The following is a 16,029-nucleotide window of genomic DNA, read 5'->3' as shown; positions in this document are numbered from 1 at the left end:
TCGTTGGTGAAAACTAGATAAACCTCTCATTGGTCTCCCAAGATAGCACACCTGGCAACTAATTGTATGATGTCCACTATTCTAAGTAATTTAGTTGACCAATATTGAGCAATCAATCAATCAACGCAAGGGTGGTTAATTCTTTGAAGGGAGGATGTTGTTTTTGCACTCACACTTTACGACAGGGTGTAGTCATCTACACACACTGCCTTTTGACAAATCCGCTAGAAGAACAAAAGTAATTAATCAATCAGTGTGTTATCGGTTAATCCTTTGATCGATGTTTGTTTTTGTAACTCAGGTGATAAACCCTCTTGCATCACTTACATGCACATATTACATAACATACAATACATTTGCCATTACAGACCTTAATTTATAATGTTGAGTATTTACTCCAGACAGGAGAAATGCCAAATGGGAACCTTTGTTGAGTAACCGAAGTGGTGTTGCTACTAATTATACCTGTTATAAATTCATGAATTGACCATCAAGAGAATGATGACAAATAACACGTGTAGGTTTACACCATCAAACGCGAGTTACAGCAAGGAAGATGTAATCTCTGTGTCGCATGCAGCCTGAAAACACTTATGGGCCGAAACTGTTTTGAGGATACCAATGGAATTTCGTTACATAAGGAATACACACAGGCATTTGCTGTGTACTTTGGTAAATAAGTGAAATAAGTTTTTTTTTACGTAAGACAATTTTCAGATTTCTCTACCAAAGCCAAGGTCATCGTTTTTTTGTTTACGAATTCAAATAAATCAACTGTGTGTTTTATTATCATAAATAATAAACCATTGTAGCTACCATAGCTACCAAAATTTACGTATGCTATTTGCTATCACAGCTCAACCAACACTCAAAACTACCTAAATATAAAGCTTTGCAATCCTCCGTACTGAAACAAATGGGTTGCTACGTGCCTGTAGACATCATATTTTCATGTAACATGATTAAATATCGAGGTTAAAAACACAGAAATAGGATCAAATTGGATCCGTAAGTATACCATCCAAGCATCCGAAAAGAACTACACTGCTGGGATATATGGTTACAATCAGACAAAGAATACCATGGATATTTTTAAACAAATGGCATGTGATGGGCATCCGGCCTCCTGACTGTTTAAGTGAAGAAATTTTGCTAATATGGACAGGAGCCCAGTTCCTTTGTCCGTCACGGTCGAAGGAGTGGGCACTGACCAATTTGCGGTCTGCTTTCGTAATTAGACCGTTGGCGAGAAGCATTATTCGCTCCGCATCAGTGCCCCTTTAAGGCAAAACAATTTTGAAAGATTTCCCGTTACATACAATATATAAAATTCCCCTTCCCAAAGGTGCATTGATGTTTAGTACAGAATTGTGGGTTACTTTACAATGTCTTCAAAACTGTATTCATTGTTTTGTTACTTACCAAGAATATCTGATTTTCTTACATTTTCTTTAGATTTCTCTGGTACTTCTAGGTACATGGTGGGCAATGCAACACTGATGCCATAAAATAAGGTGAAGGGTCCAAGATGTATTCAGTCTGTATTTTTTCAGGTTTATGTTGTGTGGATCTCCTGTTTATGATGTTTGTTTTATGTTCAAGGGAAAGCTGGTCTTGCACAGTTGTGTAGCAGGATTATGCATTTGCAATGTTGTCATACTGTGGTTGGTGGTGTACTGTAGTTGTACTGTGGTTGTTGTTGCTGCAGCTGGAGACTGGACAGTGTGGCTGACAACAGGGAGGAAGGATGGGATCGTCACTAAGGATGAAGTCGTGATGTACGTGTATGGATCATCGGGACATGTGGGACCAATCTCACTGGGGAAAGGGGAACAGGACTACTTCAAGGCAGGAAATACAGATCAGTTCAAAGTACATGTAAGTGTCTTACAGTTATATGTGAAGTCCAGCTCAGTCAATACATGAGTACCCCATCAAATCAAATGCCATTTTAAAAGCATGCCATGAGATCTTCTATCACATCTTTAGAATGCTATAAGCAACTCATCACCACAGGCTGTGGTGATACAAGTCGACTGAAATTCGATTTTGACCATCAACTAAACAATCTGGACACAAATGGCAGATGGCAAGGACAATAAGACTGCATAGAGAGGTTTAGTGAAAGCAAGCCCTCTCATTGGCCAGGGCGTGCTGTCGTCTGCCCTTTGTGTCAAGATCGTTTAGTTGTGGGTTAAAATCGGCTTTCAATCGACTTGTAGAAATAACAGTAAACAACTGGTATGTGTTATGAGTGGTGATCAATCGGCCCATTACCAATGATAATGTTTAGATGAACTTTTAATCGATTGCATGTAGCGTAGCGATTGGCAGAGCAGGAGGATAGGGTACACCACAGTGTCCGGCCTTGTCTAGATATATTGTACTGTGAAGCGTTTTAAGTCAGGGGTCATCTAAACAATTTCATATTTTAAAAAAAAATTCTTTAAACTTTGCAATGACGTGAGGGCCTGTGGCTATCACAGCCATGATTCATTTGTCCCATCAGATCTTAGGCCATGATGTACTCATCAGATAAGATCTTGAGCCATGATGTACTCATCAGATAAGATCTTGGGTCATGACATATATGTATCCTATCACATTTAAAGGCTGCAATCATTTAACTGGAATATTTCTGGTGGAGCATAAAACAGCCAAAATGAACAACAAACATGAGAATCATTCACAATCCAAGAATCACCACTGTACATATTGCAATGTTTTTTAAACAGTTTCAGTCAAAACTGGGTCATCTGTACAAGATCCGAGTTGGTCTTTCGAAGATGGAGCCAGACAGCCGCTGGTACTTGGAGAAGGTGAGTCTCCTGTCTCCCACACTCACCTGGATACAGGTCCTTCTACCCTGACAGTGTTTACTTTCCAAAGTTACCTTGTAGGAATGATCAACACAGGTATGCAATATTTTGGGGAGTATAAACGATAGGCAAATGTATTGTATTCTTTGCTTTGAAAAATGGTGTAAATGTGAATGGATTCTAGTAATTCTTCTTGATTCTTTATTGTTACTATATATTAATGTCTAATCTTTTCTTAATAAGTATCTTTTTTTCCTCTGCCTCTGTCCCCAATGTTTTGATGGGTAATTGGTGTAATCAGTTCACATCAAATGCCTGAGACATTAACAATGAAAACACTTAGTCCATCATTAAGCAGTACTGATGCACGTACACATTAGTATAGGTATTCTGTCTGGATAACAGGACCAATAATTATTGTCAATGAAAATTTATGGAAATGGTTTGAAAATTCTCCATCCAGGTCTGGAAAACCAGAGTCCAGCTAAGCGAGTACAATTACAGAAGGTAAAATTCACTTCTCCTAAAAATCATCTGGATGGTGGGGTTCCAGATATGTGTCATCCCAGTAAACAACTGTACATAGGCCAGTTCCAATTACTACTGAGTGTATGACAGTTTGACCTTTCTGATCCTCTGTGCCTAGGTACGGATGATGGACATGACCTCCAAGGAAGAACTGCACTTCAAGGTGAACCGTTGGCTGTCCAGGACAGATGATGACCATGACGTGTGGAGGGAGCTACCTGTTACCTCCAAGAACCAGCGCCCTCTACCAGGTCTGGTGTCGGTCTCAGTCATACAGCCCACCACATAGTGTGGCTTCAGTCAAAAACATTGTCTGTTTTCAATTCAAGGTCTTGTGTGTGTTTAGTCCAGTTTCACTCAAAGGCATAGTATGAATTAAGTCCATCTAGGTTGAATAGGAGACATGTTCTAGGTTTTGAAGGTGAAGGGTCAGTCCAAGGCAAAATCTAGGTTCCATCTTGATTCAGATAGATTGGATATTTATATAGCACACATATCCATGCACTAGTGCATGCTCAAGGCGCTGGTATTTTCCCTCGATCACCGGATGTCAATCTCAACAGCTCATCGTATTTCAATCTCAACTCCCTGGGGAGTATACAACTCTTGCTGCCACTAGGCGCACCGAGTTTATTGTGGCTCTCTCATCCTAACGAGGTACCCAATTGACAGCTGGATGGACTTAAAACATAGTCACAGCACCTTGTCCAAGTTTACTGCACGTTGCTGTACCTGCAACTAGGTGTATGCACGTGTTCATGTGGCCACCATCTGGTCATATACCAACGGATTTGTGGGTTCTTTTAAGTGCACAGTGTTGTGTACTGAACACTAGGGGTTGTGACAACACTGAAAGAGTCTGCACACAAAGTTGACTCCACAGATTTTACACCCTGTCACAGGTGGGCTCGATCCCGAAACCTCAACCTCGCTGGATCACTAGCCTGGCGCTTTAGCCAGCTCGCCCACCATGCCCCAGTCAGTCAAAGACATGGTCTGGTTTTCATCCTGATTCAGTCCCAGACAACATCTAGGTTCCGTCCTGATTCAGTCTAAGCATAGACCAATTTCCATCCTGATTCAGTCTAAGATAGTTCATGTTCAGTGAAAGAAAGTTTAGTTTCACTGTAGGTTCTGTCAGGGAGAGACATGGTCAACCATGTTGAAGGTCTAAGATACCTTAACACTAGCAACCTATGTTTTCAGTGCATGTGTACCAGGTGGAAGTCTTCACAGGAAGTGGCGAAGGGGCTGACACCGATGCTAATGTCTTCATCACCATCTATGGTGAGCGTGGAGACACAGGCAAGAGGAAGTTGTACATGTCCAAGTCAAACAAGCAGGCATTCCAGAAGGGCAAGGTGATTTGGAAATTTCCCTAAAGTCCTTGTTTTAATAAATTCTAGTGTATATAAATATGCCATTCAAAGCAAAAATATAATGCTTAAAATATATAGCCGCTTTGTGTTTACTGGTCTGTTTATCAGTGAAATGCAATCATGTTTTCATACTATTATGACATGGCAAAATACCACATATTCTAATGTGAATCTTATCAGATCTAGATAAATCCTTCACATGTCTTTTTATCACTGACTGGTTGGTTTAACATGTTTTGTGTGGTTACTATTGGTGTGATGTACTGTTCCACAGATCGATGTGTTTGATGTGGAAGCTGTTTCGCTAGGAGAACTAGAGAAACTGATCATTGGTCATGATGGAATCCGTGCTGGGACTGGATGGTACCTTGAGAAGGTTGTTGTGAAAGAGTCGTCGGGTGTTGACAGTCGACAGTTCTACTTCCCTTGTGACAGGTACATCTTTATGGTCCAACTCACTGATGGTGTCCAGACCCATCAAATTGCTTGAATATTATGTTGTAAGATACCTGTGCAGATTGAAGTTTAAGTTGGCCTTCAGCAAACAATGCTTGTCTCAAGAGGAGGTCAGGTGCACTTCCTTGGTTGATGCTTGTCATCGTGTTTCAGTTGTAAAGATCAGTGCTCATGTGTCAATAGGTGGTCTGGGCCAGACTGGATTATTTGCAGACTGTTTACTGAGTGTGGTGTTTTAAACAACAAAGAAACAAACATTAGAGTAAGACCTGGTGGAAGGACTGAGACGTTGTATGTTTTCTATGCAGATGGTTGGACAGTGGGAAGGAGGACAAGAAGATAGAGAGGGAGCTGGTGGTTGCTGACCCTCCATCTGTGTCTCGTGAGTACTCTTGTCCAGTGTGTTGTTGAGGGCGGAACATCAGTAGCAGTGTCAGCCACAGTCTCCGACTCATCTACATGTTGGATACCCAAACATCTGGCCCAGATTTTTTTAAAGAAAGTTTACTGAAATTTCAAACTTACAGCTGAAATTTTATCTGCATCTTTAAAATATTAAAGCCCAAGCTCAAAAGCCCAAGAATCTATCCACCAAACAATTGTCTACTTTGTTTGAGTTTAATACCGATTTCAGTTCATTCAGGAGAATGCATTTTCACTTAACAGAGCAACTGACTGGAAAGGGTCTGGACACTTTGCATTACTGATGCCATATTGTTCTACTATTGATTGAAACAAACCTAGAGCGTGTTCCACATTTTTTAAGTATAAGTTTGAAGTAAGCATTGATGATGATGATGATGATGATGATGATATTATTATTTTTCTTGTGTCTGTGGTCTCCATGTTCATCTGCCCTATCATCTATATGACAGAGGGAGATTTCAAGCTGCTAGTGAAGACTGCCAGTGATTCCAAACCTGCCAGTGGCAGCAAAGTCTCCATTGCTTTCTACGGAAGCACTGGCAACAGTGAAGACATCGCTCTGTATGCTCCATCATCTCAAGCCAAGCTGTTTGAACCTGGAAACATGGATGAGTTCGAGGTCTGTACTGAAAGCAGATGATGTATTGTCAATTTATTCATGAAAATAACACCTGTATTCATAATATATGAGAATATCAAGTGGTAACAGCTAAAACAATTCCAAAATTTGCAAATACTAGAATACTTCTCTTAAGAAAGTGAAAAATGTGAAAGGAGTATCTACATACAATCAAATTAAAACTGATTCCTTAAAAGGAAGGTGATGCATTATGGCAAAATATGATATTAGTGAAGTGAGGATTTTAATCATATATTTTCTCCACTAGGTCTCAGTAGGAGATATTGGGGAATTGTATAAGATCCGTATCTCCCGGGATGACAGTGAGGACTGGAAAGGATGGCACCTGCAAGATGTAAGTCAGTATGCTGTGTGTCAGTCTCTCTGGATTTATGTCGGTCTTTAATGGTATTTCCTTCAATGGTACAGTGCATTATGATTCTAGGCTTTTATTTCCATCCTCATAATTGTTGAAAACACTGTAAGTAATCGGAAAATATGAAGCATACCAATCTACTTGTTATATTAGTTAGAATTTAGTAGTTTCAAACCCCCTGAAAACAAACATGCACACACACGCACTCTCACACACACACTGGATCTGCCAACAGGTCTATGCTCATGATGTCAGTCACTTGATTGTCTTGTCCAGGTATACAACCATCAAACAAGATGCTTTCAATCTTCCTTCAATTATTTTCAGGTCACTCTGCAAGACAAACATACAAAGGAGGAATATGTGTTCAAGTTTGACCGCTGGCTAGGGCGGGGGATGGATGACTCTGACCTGTCCAGGGAGGTATCTGTTATCAGGGGAGGCAAGCCAGTCAATAAAGGTAGGATTGTGTATACCTCTTACTCAAGTTTGATATCTTGAAATCCTTTGGATTCAATTTTCAGGATATCATTGTATGACACTTGGCCCACACGACACAGGAGCTATTTCTGTGTTAATATTCTGGTGTCAGGATTGTGTGTCTTCTCTTTCTTTTGCCATTTTAGCTCAACATTACTGAAGGCCATGTGAGCTTAAGTCATGGCCAGGTTTGTTTTGTTTGAAAATTGAAAAAATTTCATACATCTCCCAAAAGTAATACTAAGTTCTGTAAGTTAATTTGCTCTTGAAACATACAGACAAAGGGCAGTGTTCAAAATGCCTGCCCTACTGCCCGGGATGGGTCATTTTCAACATGGACTGCCAGATTCACAAATTCACCTTCCCAGCAGTTGGTAAAATTTAGACATGTATATATGAAGATATTTTGTGAGCAAGTTTGGTCAGGACTGGCTAGTTTTACATCTAACCACTTCTGTGTTTTGGCTGAATTTTTTAGGAGTTTCATACACTGCTAAAGAAGTTTAAATGACTGTTTCTCCTTGAGGTGATGTCATATATTTTTCAGAGCAAAAATATATTTGTACATTGTAGACATTTATTTTCTTAATTTGATTGCCAATGGCACATGATTTTGTATCTAGTACTTGTCCAGGTGAGGTTTAGCGCCATGTCATTGTTCATATTTTTGTGATGTTGTAGCAAAGTAGTCCATGCATTTTAAATGGAGAGATTTCATGTGTTAGGAATTGGTTGAAATCTCTCAATTAATGATGGCTTCATTACCAATAAACAATCATCAAAAACAATTGGTTAGCGTAATTTTCCGTATTTTCTAATTCAGGTTGTTATTGTAGATATGCATAGCACAATGCATTGTGCTACTTTAACTTAAAGATTATACAGTGATTGCCTTACAGCTATTGAAGTGAGTTGCTAAGAATTAAGCAAGTTTTCAGACCCTGACAACTTTGAAAATATGTTCCATTGTCAAGCGTTTCAACTATTAAACAGTAATTACAAAATCGTTTGAGTTTGTTATTATGAGAAAATGTGATCAATTGCTTGGTCATTAATCTTTGATTACTTCAATTATTCGGAACACCTCTAGAAACTTTTAGTAGTTTTTTGACAAACTATTGAACAGTTGCCATGTAACTACTTTTGTATTTCCACAGTGTATCACTACGCCCTGACTGTTCACACTGGAGATCACTGGGCAGGGGAAACTGATGCAGAGATCTACATGACTTTATATGGTACCCATGGCGACACAGGGCGCAGACGACTCTATGTCAACCCGGCTGATGGACCCAAATTCAGGAAAGGGAAGGTAAGGAGTGAATAAGTGTTTACTTATATACATAAGAGGTGTAAAACTAAGCTCACACACTCACTAACTATACGGGTTTGAGATATTTTATATGTAATTATAAAGGTACCCATTTAAAAATCCCATTGCCTGATGCCTGGGACAAGTCAGTTTTCATTTCGGGCAATCAAATAATGGTATCTTACTTGTCCGTGGACTATAATTTCGACTCATGGTTTCAAACTGCATATAAACTTGGATTTCATTTCATATCTGCCAATAATGTAGCTATTAAATTTCACAATAATAATAAAGTAGAGCTATTGTTCTTTGAAATTCATCACTCTTCCATAAACAGTAAGTAAACATTAACATCAAACATTGTGTCATAAAATCAGGGCAAGTGGAAAATCAGTCAGGACAAGTTATTTTCTTGAAGTCACTTGCCCTGTCGCAAGTGGCTTTTAAGAAACGATTTGAACCCCTGAGGTAATATCATGCAAGGACTTATGTATTCTTACTTATCACACCAAACAGTGCATTCACAAGACTCTAGTTCTGCTGACAAGAGACATCTCATTTTTGTTTCTAAACTGAAAGAAAATGGAAGGATAATGGTGAGTTTATAGACTCATCAGTGTACTTAGAGCTTACATGTTTAAACAAAGATGAAGTCTGTATGAGATCATGCACTTCCTTCCAGAGTGATGTGTTTGAGTTTGAAGCAGTGGACCTGGGAGAGTTACGGAACTTGGTCATAGGTCATTCCAGCCAAGGTCATGGTGCTGGTTGGTTCTTGGACAAGGTGGAGGTGATGGAAAAAGGTGGCAGCCGCCCCAGCATCCAACATGTCTTCCCATGCTACCAGTGGCTGGACAGTGGGGAGGGAGATGGAGCTACTGAGAGGACACTCAATCTCATAGGTCAGAGGTCATCTTAAGCAGTATATGACAAAGCCAAAAACACAGCCAGACATCAGGGCTGGTAACTTCAAAATATTACCAGATTGAAAAGGATTTATCCAGAGTCAGATATGGTAAATTTACTCAAATATGTGGAACATCTAAAAAAATTTACAAGACCATTGGGATGGCTAGCTGTACATTTAGACCATCTGTCAGAGACCTAGTTGGTCCTGGATGGTCAGATGGACCATATTTCACACACTGCCTTAAGTTAATAAGTAATATATTATATAATGATATATGATAATTTGTATAGCACCTATTTTCCAACTTTGAGCTGTTCAGTGGCACTGCACAGGGTAGAGGATTTACATATCATATGCTTGTCAAAACAGGAAAGTTTTAAGACAGCTCTGGAAAGATCTGTGAGAACTTGCTCTTTTAAGTTCAAATGGTAGGCTGTTCCACAAGGTGGGGGGAATTTTGAAGAAGGCACGTTCAGCAAGCTTGGTGGATGTTGGGGGAACCGAGAGATACATATTCTGTGATCGGAGATATCGTCCTGGTGTATGGATCTGGATCAAATCCTTTACATAGAGAGGTTATTTATTTAAGTTATTTATTGATCTTGATTATTGATTTTTGTTTCTAACACAGTTTCATCACCTTATTTTTGCCAGATGATTATCATTTCAGAGGTCATGTTATGTTCTTAAGTGTGTTCCATTTGTAATATTGTCATCTGAGAGTTTACTGCTTTTTGACACTCAGTCTATTTCCAACAAGTGTTATCATGGCAGAACAGAAGTGACAGTATATCCTTTATTACTGCAATGTAATATTTTTATGTCAATATTACACTAGTGTAATACCGCTTGACGTATGACATCAAAATGGTTCAAAACTGTGACATCACAATGCTAATGTCGAGGTCGCAATTTTACTAGACCTTGCTTGACTCGAGGAAAGCTGAGAGTCCTCACTGTAGGCAATTTCGCTGCAGTCTCTGTCAGTTTATTTTTGTGAATAATCAACAGAATACTAAGCTCGCTTCCGTGAAATTCCATTTTTGTTAAACTTGTTAAAGATTTAGTGTCAAACTCGTTTTCACTCATTTGATACCAAATCATTAACTTGTTTAATAAAAAATGGTATTACCCGGAAGGTCGTTTAGTATCCTCTATATATCAGTAAATGATTGTTGTCTTCTAATGAGGGAGGGATTGATTAATAACACTCAGTCTGTCTTCAGTTAGTCTTAGTCACCTTGTGTTTTCTGTCACATGATTATCAAAGTATGGTTAAAGGTGCTAGTCAGTAAGTATGGTTAAAGGTGCTAGTCAGTAAGTATGGTTAAAGGTGCTAGTCAGTAAGTATGGTTAAAGGTGCTAGTCTGTAAGTATGGTTAAAGGTGCTAGTCAGTAAGTATGGTAGTCAGTAAGTATGGTTAAAGGTGCTAGTCAGTAAGTATGGTTAAAGGTGCTAGTCAGTAAGTATGGTAGTCAGTAAGTATGGTTAAAGGTGCTAGTCAGTAAGTATGGTTAAAGGTGCTATACAATAGGTACTGACCCTGAATCTCTTCCTAACGATTCCATGGGAGTTCTTCAGCAAGGTATGCTTGTTTTAACTTACGTTATGGATTGAGAACAAGGGCAAGTGCTCATAATATCCATCAGTTGTTTCCTGTTCAGCATCAACATTAACATCACATAATGTAAGGATGATGTAGAATGATGGTTACTTTCAGACACTGTAGATACACGCAAGAAGTCACCCACAAAGAAGACTGGTAAAAACAGTGAGTAGTTCAGGATTTATCAGCAGATGTCTAGTCTGTTTTAGTCCATCAGGGAAGAGTTCCTCATGATCAGATCTTGTCATTACTTCAAGCAGCCAGGAGCCAGTTTCACTAATTTCCTTACTAACATTGGCTTATGACCATCTACAATTGCATTTTCTGATTGCTTTGGAATTGAGGTGTAGAACTGCCAGTGCCTTAATTTCAATCAATTTTAGTCTTATGATCTTTAAACATTTGTGTCTGATGTTTGGCTGCTAAATATTCTGGATATACTTAGTATATATATATATATCGATGTATCCATATGTATTGCTACACTAGTTTAAACTGCCGATCAACCTGCAGATGGTGTGTATGATGTGATCATCAAGACATCCGATGAGGAAGAGGCAGGGACCAAGTCACATGTTTATGTCACATTGTGTGGTAAAAACGGTGACTCTAAACCACAGGAGGTCCCCGACCCCAAGGGTGATGTGCTCTATCCTGGCAGAGAGGGGAAATTCCAGGTGAGATGTGTGTGTTTGGGTTGATTTGCAGGTGAGGCTTAAGTTTTGGCAAGGAGGATGGCATGTGTGGGAGCACGCTTGTAAACAACAATTATAGGTAATGTTAAAACAGTTTTGTTTTGTTTTATCATGTCAAATATTGACGATACTTTAAAATAAGATGATAATACTTGGTCCTAGATATTTTTCTTGTTTTAAATGTAACTAATAGTATACACCAAAACCATATTTTAGACAAAGTGTTGGCCAGACCTCCTAATATGTAATTTAGTCAGTTACATGAAGAAGCATATAGGGTATCTCATGGAAAAGATAAATTTTGTGATGCGCTGGAGAATAAAGATCTCGTAACTTCTGGTGGCATTCATTCCTCCTATACTTGAACTGTTGACTTGCGATCGTCATAGCACTATGAGAGTTTTGTGAAACAGGCCTCTGTTCAGTCACAATAAGCCCTCATATTGCAAAGTCTCTGGTCTCGGCAGATCAATGCAGGTAACATCGGAGACTTGGTGAAGATCCGTCTGGAGCATGAGGCAGCCAGTGCGAGCCCTATGTGGAAGTGCGACTATCTGAAAGTTTCGAACCCATCCATAGGGGAGGAGCTGATGCTGTATGTAGACAGGTGGTTTGCTGAAGAGAAGGATGATGGACAGACTGTGAGGGAGATTCCTGTCACAGGCAGACCCAATCAGATGCCTCTTCCAGGTCAGTCATAATTCACAGTTGCACAACAGCCAAGCTGTTTGTCTTGGTCTGGCACCCATTTCACAAAGTTAAGACTAAGATCTCGTAACTTTCCTCATAGCTTTCGCACCTCCTATACTGTAACATAAAGTTACAAAATCTTAGGTTTACGATAGCTTTGTGAAACAGCACCCTGATCTATAAAGTGAATCCACTAAACTGCAATTCAGCTTCCTTGTTGAAGTATGGGAGTTCAAAACTATGATTATCCTGGCACAAAGTTAGTTTTGCAGAATAGGACAGTGTCAGTGTTTGGACAAATGTGATGACTCTGATGTATGCGATTGCCAGTATCACCCGTAATAAAGTCTAAATCCAACAACCCATGAAGATCCAACTTAGAATTGATCTTCTGTAACCATGTTTGTCATAAGAGGTGACTAAGAGGGTTGGATGGTCAGTCTCATTGACTAGGTTGTCACATGTTGTTGTATCCCAACTGTGTATATTGATGCTCATGTTGTTGATCAGAGCACTGTCTGGTCCATACTCGAATATTTACAGACGGCCGCCAGGTAGCTAGAAATGATTGCAAGTTTTTCTGTCGTAAGAAGTCACTGTTGACCCAGACTGTCCTCCAGCTAACTTCACCTTAATCCATTGCAGGTTTTTTTTTTGAGGGGGGTGGGGGGTGGTATTTCGTATATTTTTTTTCCCACTGAAACTAAAAAGTATTGGTACTCCCCTGAAGCTAATGGTGCACCTTTCAAACAAGGCGAGTCAATACTCTAAGGGATGATACTCTTAATATCAGTTTGTCTGTTTCAGACATGTTGGTATACTTTATATTGCTTGAATACAATATTACTAAGCAATTCATTTATTCATTTTACTTTTTGTTACATACAAAGAAATTATGTTTCAGTGTGAAATATTCTTTCATTAATTTTTTTAAACATGTGAACACAGTGTTCTTTACCTGATTCCTTCTGTTGGATTTTTCAGCCCTGCAATATGTTGTGATGATCCAGACTGGGAGGAGTCGGGGAGATGGTTGTCCCGGAGCACAGGTAGCAGTCAACTTGTATGGTGTCCATGGCAACACAGGACTCCGTCCACTGACCGGATCCCTTAACGGAGTTACCAGTATGTGGAAAGATGGCCAACTGGATGTGTTTGTGCTGTCAGCTGTCTCTGTGGGCAAGCTCCAGCAGGTGCAGCTCAAATTCACAGGGAAGGGGAGAGGTGAGCCATAATGCCACACTGCTTGATGCCACTCTGTTGTCAACAAGCAATTGTTGATGTAGGCATGCTCTACATAATGTTTCATATCCCAATTATTTTAGTAAGGCATCTAAAAACAATTTTAAAAAGTTTAAAATTGTTACTAAGGAAAAAGCTTTTGAACATTTCTAACCAAAATTGTGGATGATACTCAGTATTCAGTTTCAAATTAAAACTATTTCATTCATTCAGGATCTCACACAAAGATGGTGCCACACATGACAACTGTGACTGTCCAATATGTGTATTTCTTTATGACGCAGCAGTGCTTGTGTTGTCAGATAACAACTGGATGGTGGAGCATGTGACCGTGATGGACAGTGTGTCAGCAGCTTTTGAGAGTGTGTGTCGATGTAACCAGACACTGAGGGATGACGGCAAGGGCACCCTAAAGTCTCTACCTGTGTCAGGTATGTTATCTCAACATCTGAAATGAAATGTGTCCAACAGCTTGCTTTGTTAGTTTGTTTTATGTGTCTGTATTACCTTTGCTTGTAAATAATCCTATCTGGAGTATAAAACCAAGTGACTGATATTAGGAGCAGTATTTCATGGTGTTGGGTTTACAGTGCCCACTGTTACTATTGCCTCTCAATAAATAAGTCAACTCTAGCAACAAACATCGGAATCTCGGAATCAACTTTAGCCTTAAATTTCATCAGGACTTTTAAGAATTCATTTTTAAGGCACATGGTAATCATATCAACCAATAATAACTGCAGAAATTGTCATGTCTGTCATGGTGGGATAGGGAAGCCATATTGTGAGATATTTCAGTGTAAATAAAGAATTCTTGCTATCATGAAGTTTTGACAGTGAAATGATCATACTGATTCCATATGTCAAGTTGTCATTATGTCGGTGAGCAGAGGGTTATAGGTTAAACCCTTCTGGGTCATTCCAAAAGGCTTTAAAAGATTGTACTGTGGTACTGTATCTCTGAGAACTAGCAGTTATGACTTCTTAGTGATACACTCACCACTGCACTTGCAGATTCGTATGTCACAAGCACAGTGCAGTGATCAGGTTCAACATTTCACCCAACTACCTCCATGTTCTAGAGGGAGATATAGAAATATTGTCATTTTATAGCTAGTGACTCTACCTTTCCCTCTCCATTACAGAAACACAGGTCTCAACAGGACTTCCTGAGGACATCGCCTTCCGGATCAGAGACAAGAGAGAGCCAGAAAGTCGAGGGAAATGGACCGGTCTGGTTTACACAGGCGGTCAGAGCGATGCAGGGACCAAGGACAAGGTGATGATGGTCATCTATGGCACAAGTGGACACACAGAGCCCAAGCAGATCAACAAGGATGGCACGTTAAGTCCTGGGTCCTGCCTGAAAGTCCAGGTAATGCTGGTGGAGTGAGTGAGTAAGTAAGTTTAGGTTTATGCCGCACTCTGCAATATTCCAGCTATATGGCAACTGTCTGTAAATAATTGAGTCTGGACCAGACAATCCAGTGACCTACAACATGAGCATCATGCTTTATGTATTGTTTGTCGTCACACATTTTCCAATTCCTCATCTGGAAATATCTTATTCCATGCTTACCATTATAGGTTTGTAATTTCTTTTGTTGCAAAATTGTCACTTTGTGTTTATATAAAGTAAACATTCCAAACTGTTTTCAAGCATTTCATCTTTAAATTGTATTCAAGTAATCTTAAGAATACACAAAGAAGCAGCAGTATTAGTTAGGTGTACATTTATTTCATTGAATGAAATATGACAGTACTACTGAAGAATTTTTTTGCATCCATTAGTCTCCTAGGGGTACTAACACTAGAATCAATATTAAATACCTGCAATGTACAACGTTTTTGTTTCAGCTGAATGTGGGCAAGATAGGTCAAATATTCAAAGTCCGGGTATTCTTTGAATCCAAAGTTGGGAATTCCTCCTGGTTCCTTGAGAAGGTAAAGACCATTGTCTTTGTGACAATACAAATTTTGCACAGATGTTAACTAGTTGTTCAGGATGGTCAACAACTTTGCCCTGTCATGTTTAAAATTTAGGTCCATGAACGTTAAGAATATCGTGATTGTAAAGACTGCTAGCTTTTTTCTGCTGACTTCTTAAATAACAGACTTCTTGAATCTCCTTGAGCCCAGAGGTGTTTGCCTCCACTGAGGACATGCAATTAAATGTCATACTAGACCAGCTTTGTCCTTAGCTATCAGTTTACTTGAAAGTGGACCTGAGTAATATCGAAGGACAGTTACAGGGTGTCATTTGCCACTTACTTCCATGGGACAAACAGTTGAAACATGATTTGAATCAAGATCTTTGGTGGATATGTTTGATGATGCAGCCCCGAAACAGACGTGTCCAGAGCTCAAGAAAGTTACTTTCTGCTGTCAGGGATTTTTCGACTTTATATCACTGGTTAGTCAGAGTTTGCTCAAGATCATTCTGGACTGACCTGGAACGGGGTGTACTTGGATGTTTGGTGTATAGGCAGC

General features: G+C 39.5%; 1 protein-coding gene across 1 annotated transcript in view; it reads left to right on the top strand.

Annotated features, from left to right (window-relative positions):
• LOC137291154 (lipoxygenase homology domain-containing protein 1-like) overlaps positions 1 to 16,029 on the top strand; it is an 83,971-nt gene that overhangs the window by 40,638 nt on the left and 27,304 nt on the right. The window contains exons 24-41 of the mRNA XM_067822442.1: positions 1,709 to 1,878; positions 2,736 to 2,819; positions 3,466 to 3,598; positions 4,554 to 4,708; positions 5,001 to 5,161; positions 5,491 to 5,564; positions 6,058 to 6,227; positions 6,496 to 6,582; positions 6,931 to 7,063; positions 8,241 to 8,395; positions 9,078 to 9,297; positions 11,027 to 11,077; positions 11,426 to 11,589; positions 12,075 to 12,297; positions 13,282 to 13,521; positions 13,842 to 13,970; positions 14,685 to 14,914; positions 15,397 to 15,483. Of these exons, the coding sequence (XP_067678543.1) occupies positions 1,709 to 1,878; positions 2,736 to 2,819; positions 3,466 to 3,598; positions 4,554 to 4,708; positions 5,001 to 5,161; positions 5,491 to 5,564; positions 6,058 to 6,227; positions 6,496 to 6,582; positions 6,931 to 7,063; positions 8,241 to 8,395; positions 9,078 to 9,297; positions 11,027 to 11,077; positions 11,426 to 11,589; positions 12,075 to 12,297; positions 13,282 to 13,521; positions 13,842 to 13,970; positions 14,685 to 14,914; positions 15,397 to 15,483 (2,666 nt within the window). The remainder of the gene's footprint in view (positions 1 to 1,708; positions 1,879 to 2,735; positions 2,820 to 3,465; positions 3,599 to 4,553; positions 4,709 to 5,000; positions 5,162 to 5,490; positions 5,565 to 6,057; positions 6,228 to 6,495; positions 6,583 to 6,930; positions 7,064 to 8,240; positions 8,396 to 9,077; positions 9,298 to 11,026; positions 11,078 to 11,425; positions 11,590 to 12,074; positions 12,298 to 13,281; positions 13,522 to 13,841; positions 13,971 to 14,684; positions 14,915 to 15,396; positions 15,484 to 16,029) is intronic.

Source organism: Haliotis asinina, chromosome 7, assembly GCF_037392515.1.
Source record: "Haliotis asinina isolate JCU_RB_2024 chromosome 7, JCU_Hal_asi_v2, whole genome shotgun sequence".
In the NCBI taxonomy this organism is placed as follows: domain Eukaryota; kingdom Metazoa; phylum Mollusca; class Gastropoda; order Lepetellida; family Haliotidae; genus Haliotis; species Haliotis asinina.
Note: the sequence above shows the minus strand (reverse complement) of the source record. Positions and strands in the feature narration are given on the sequence as shown.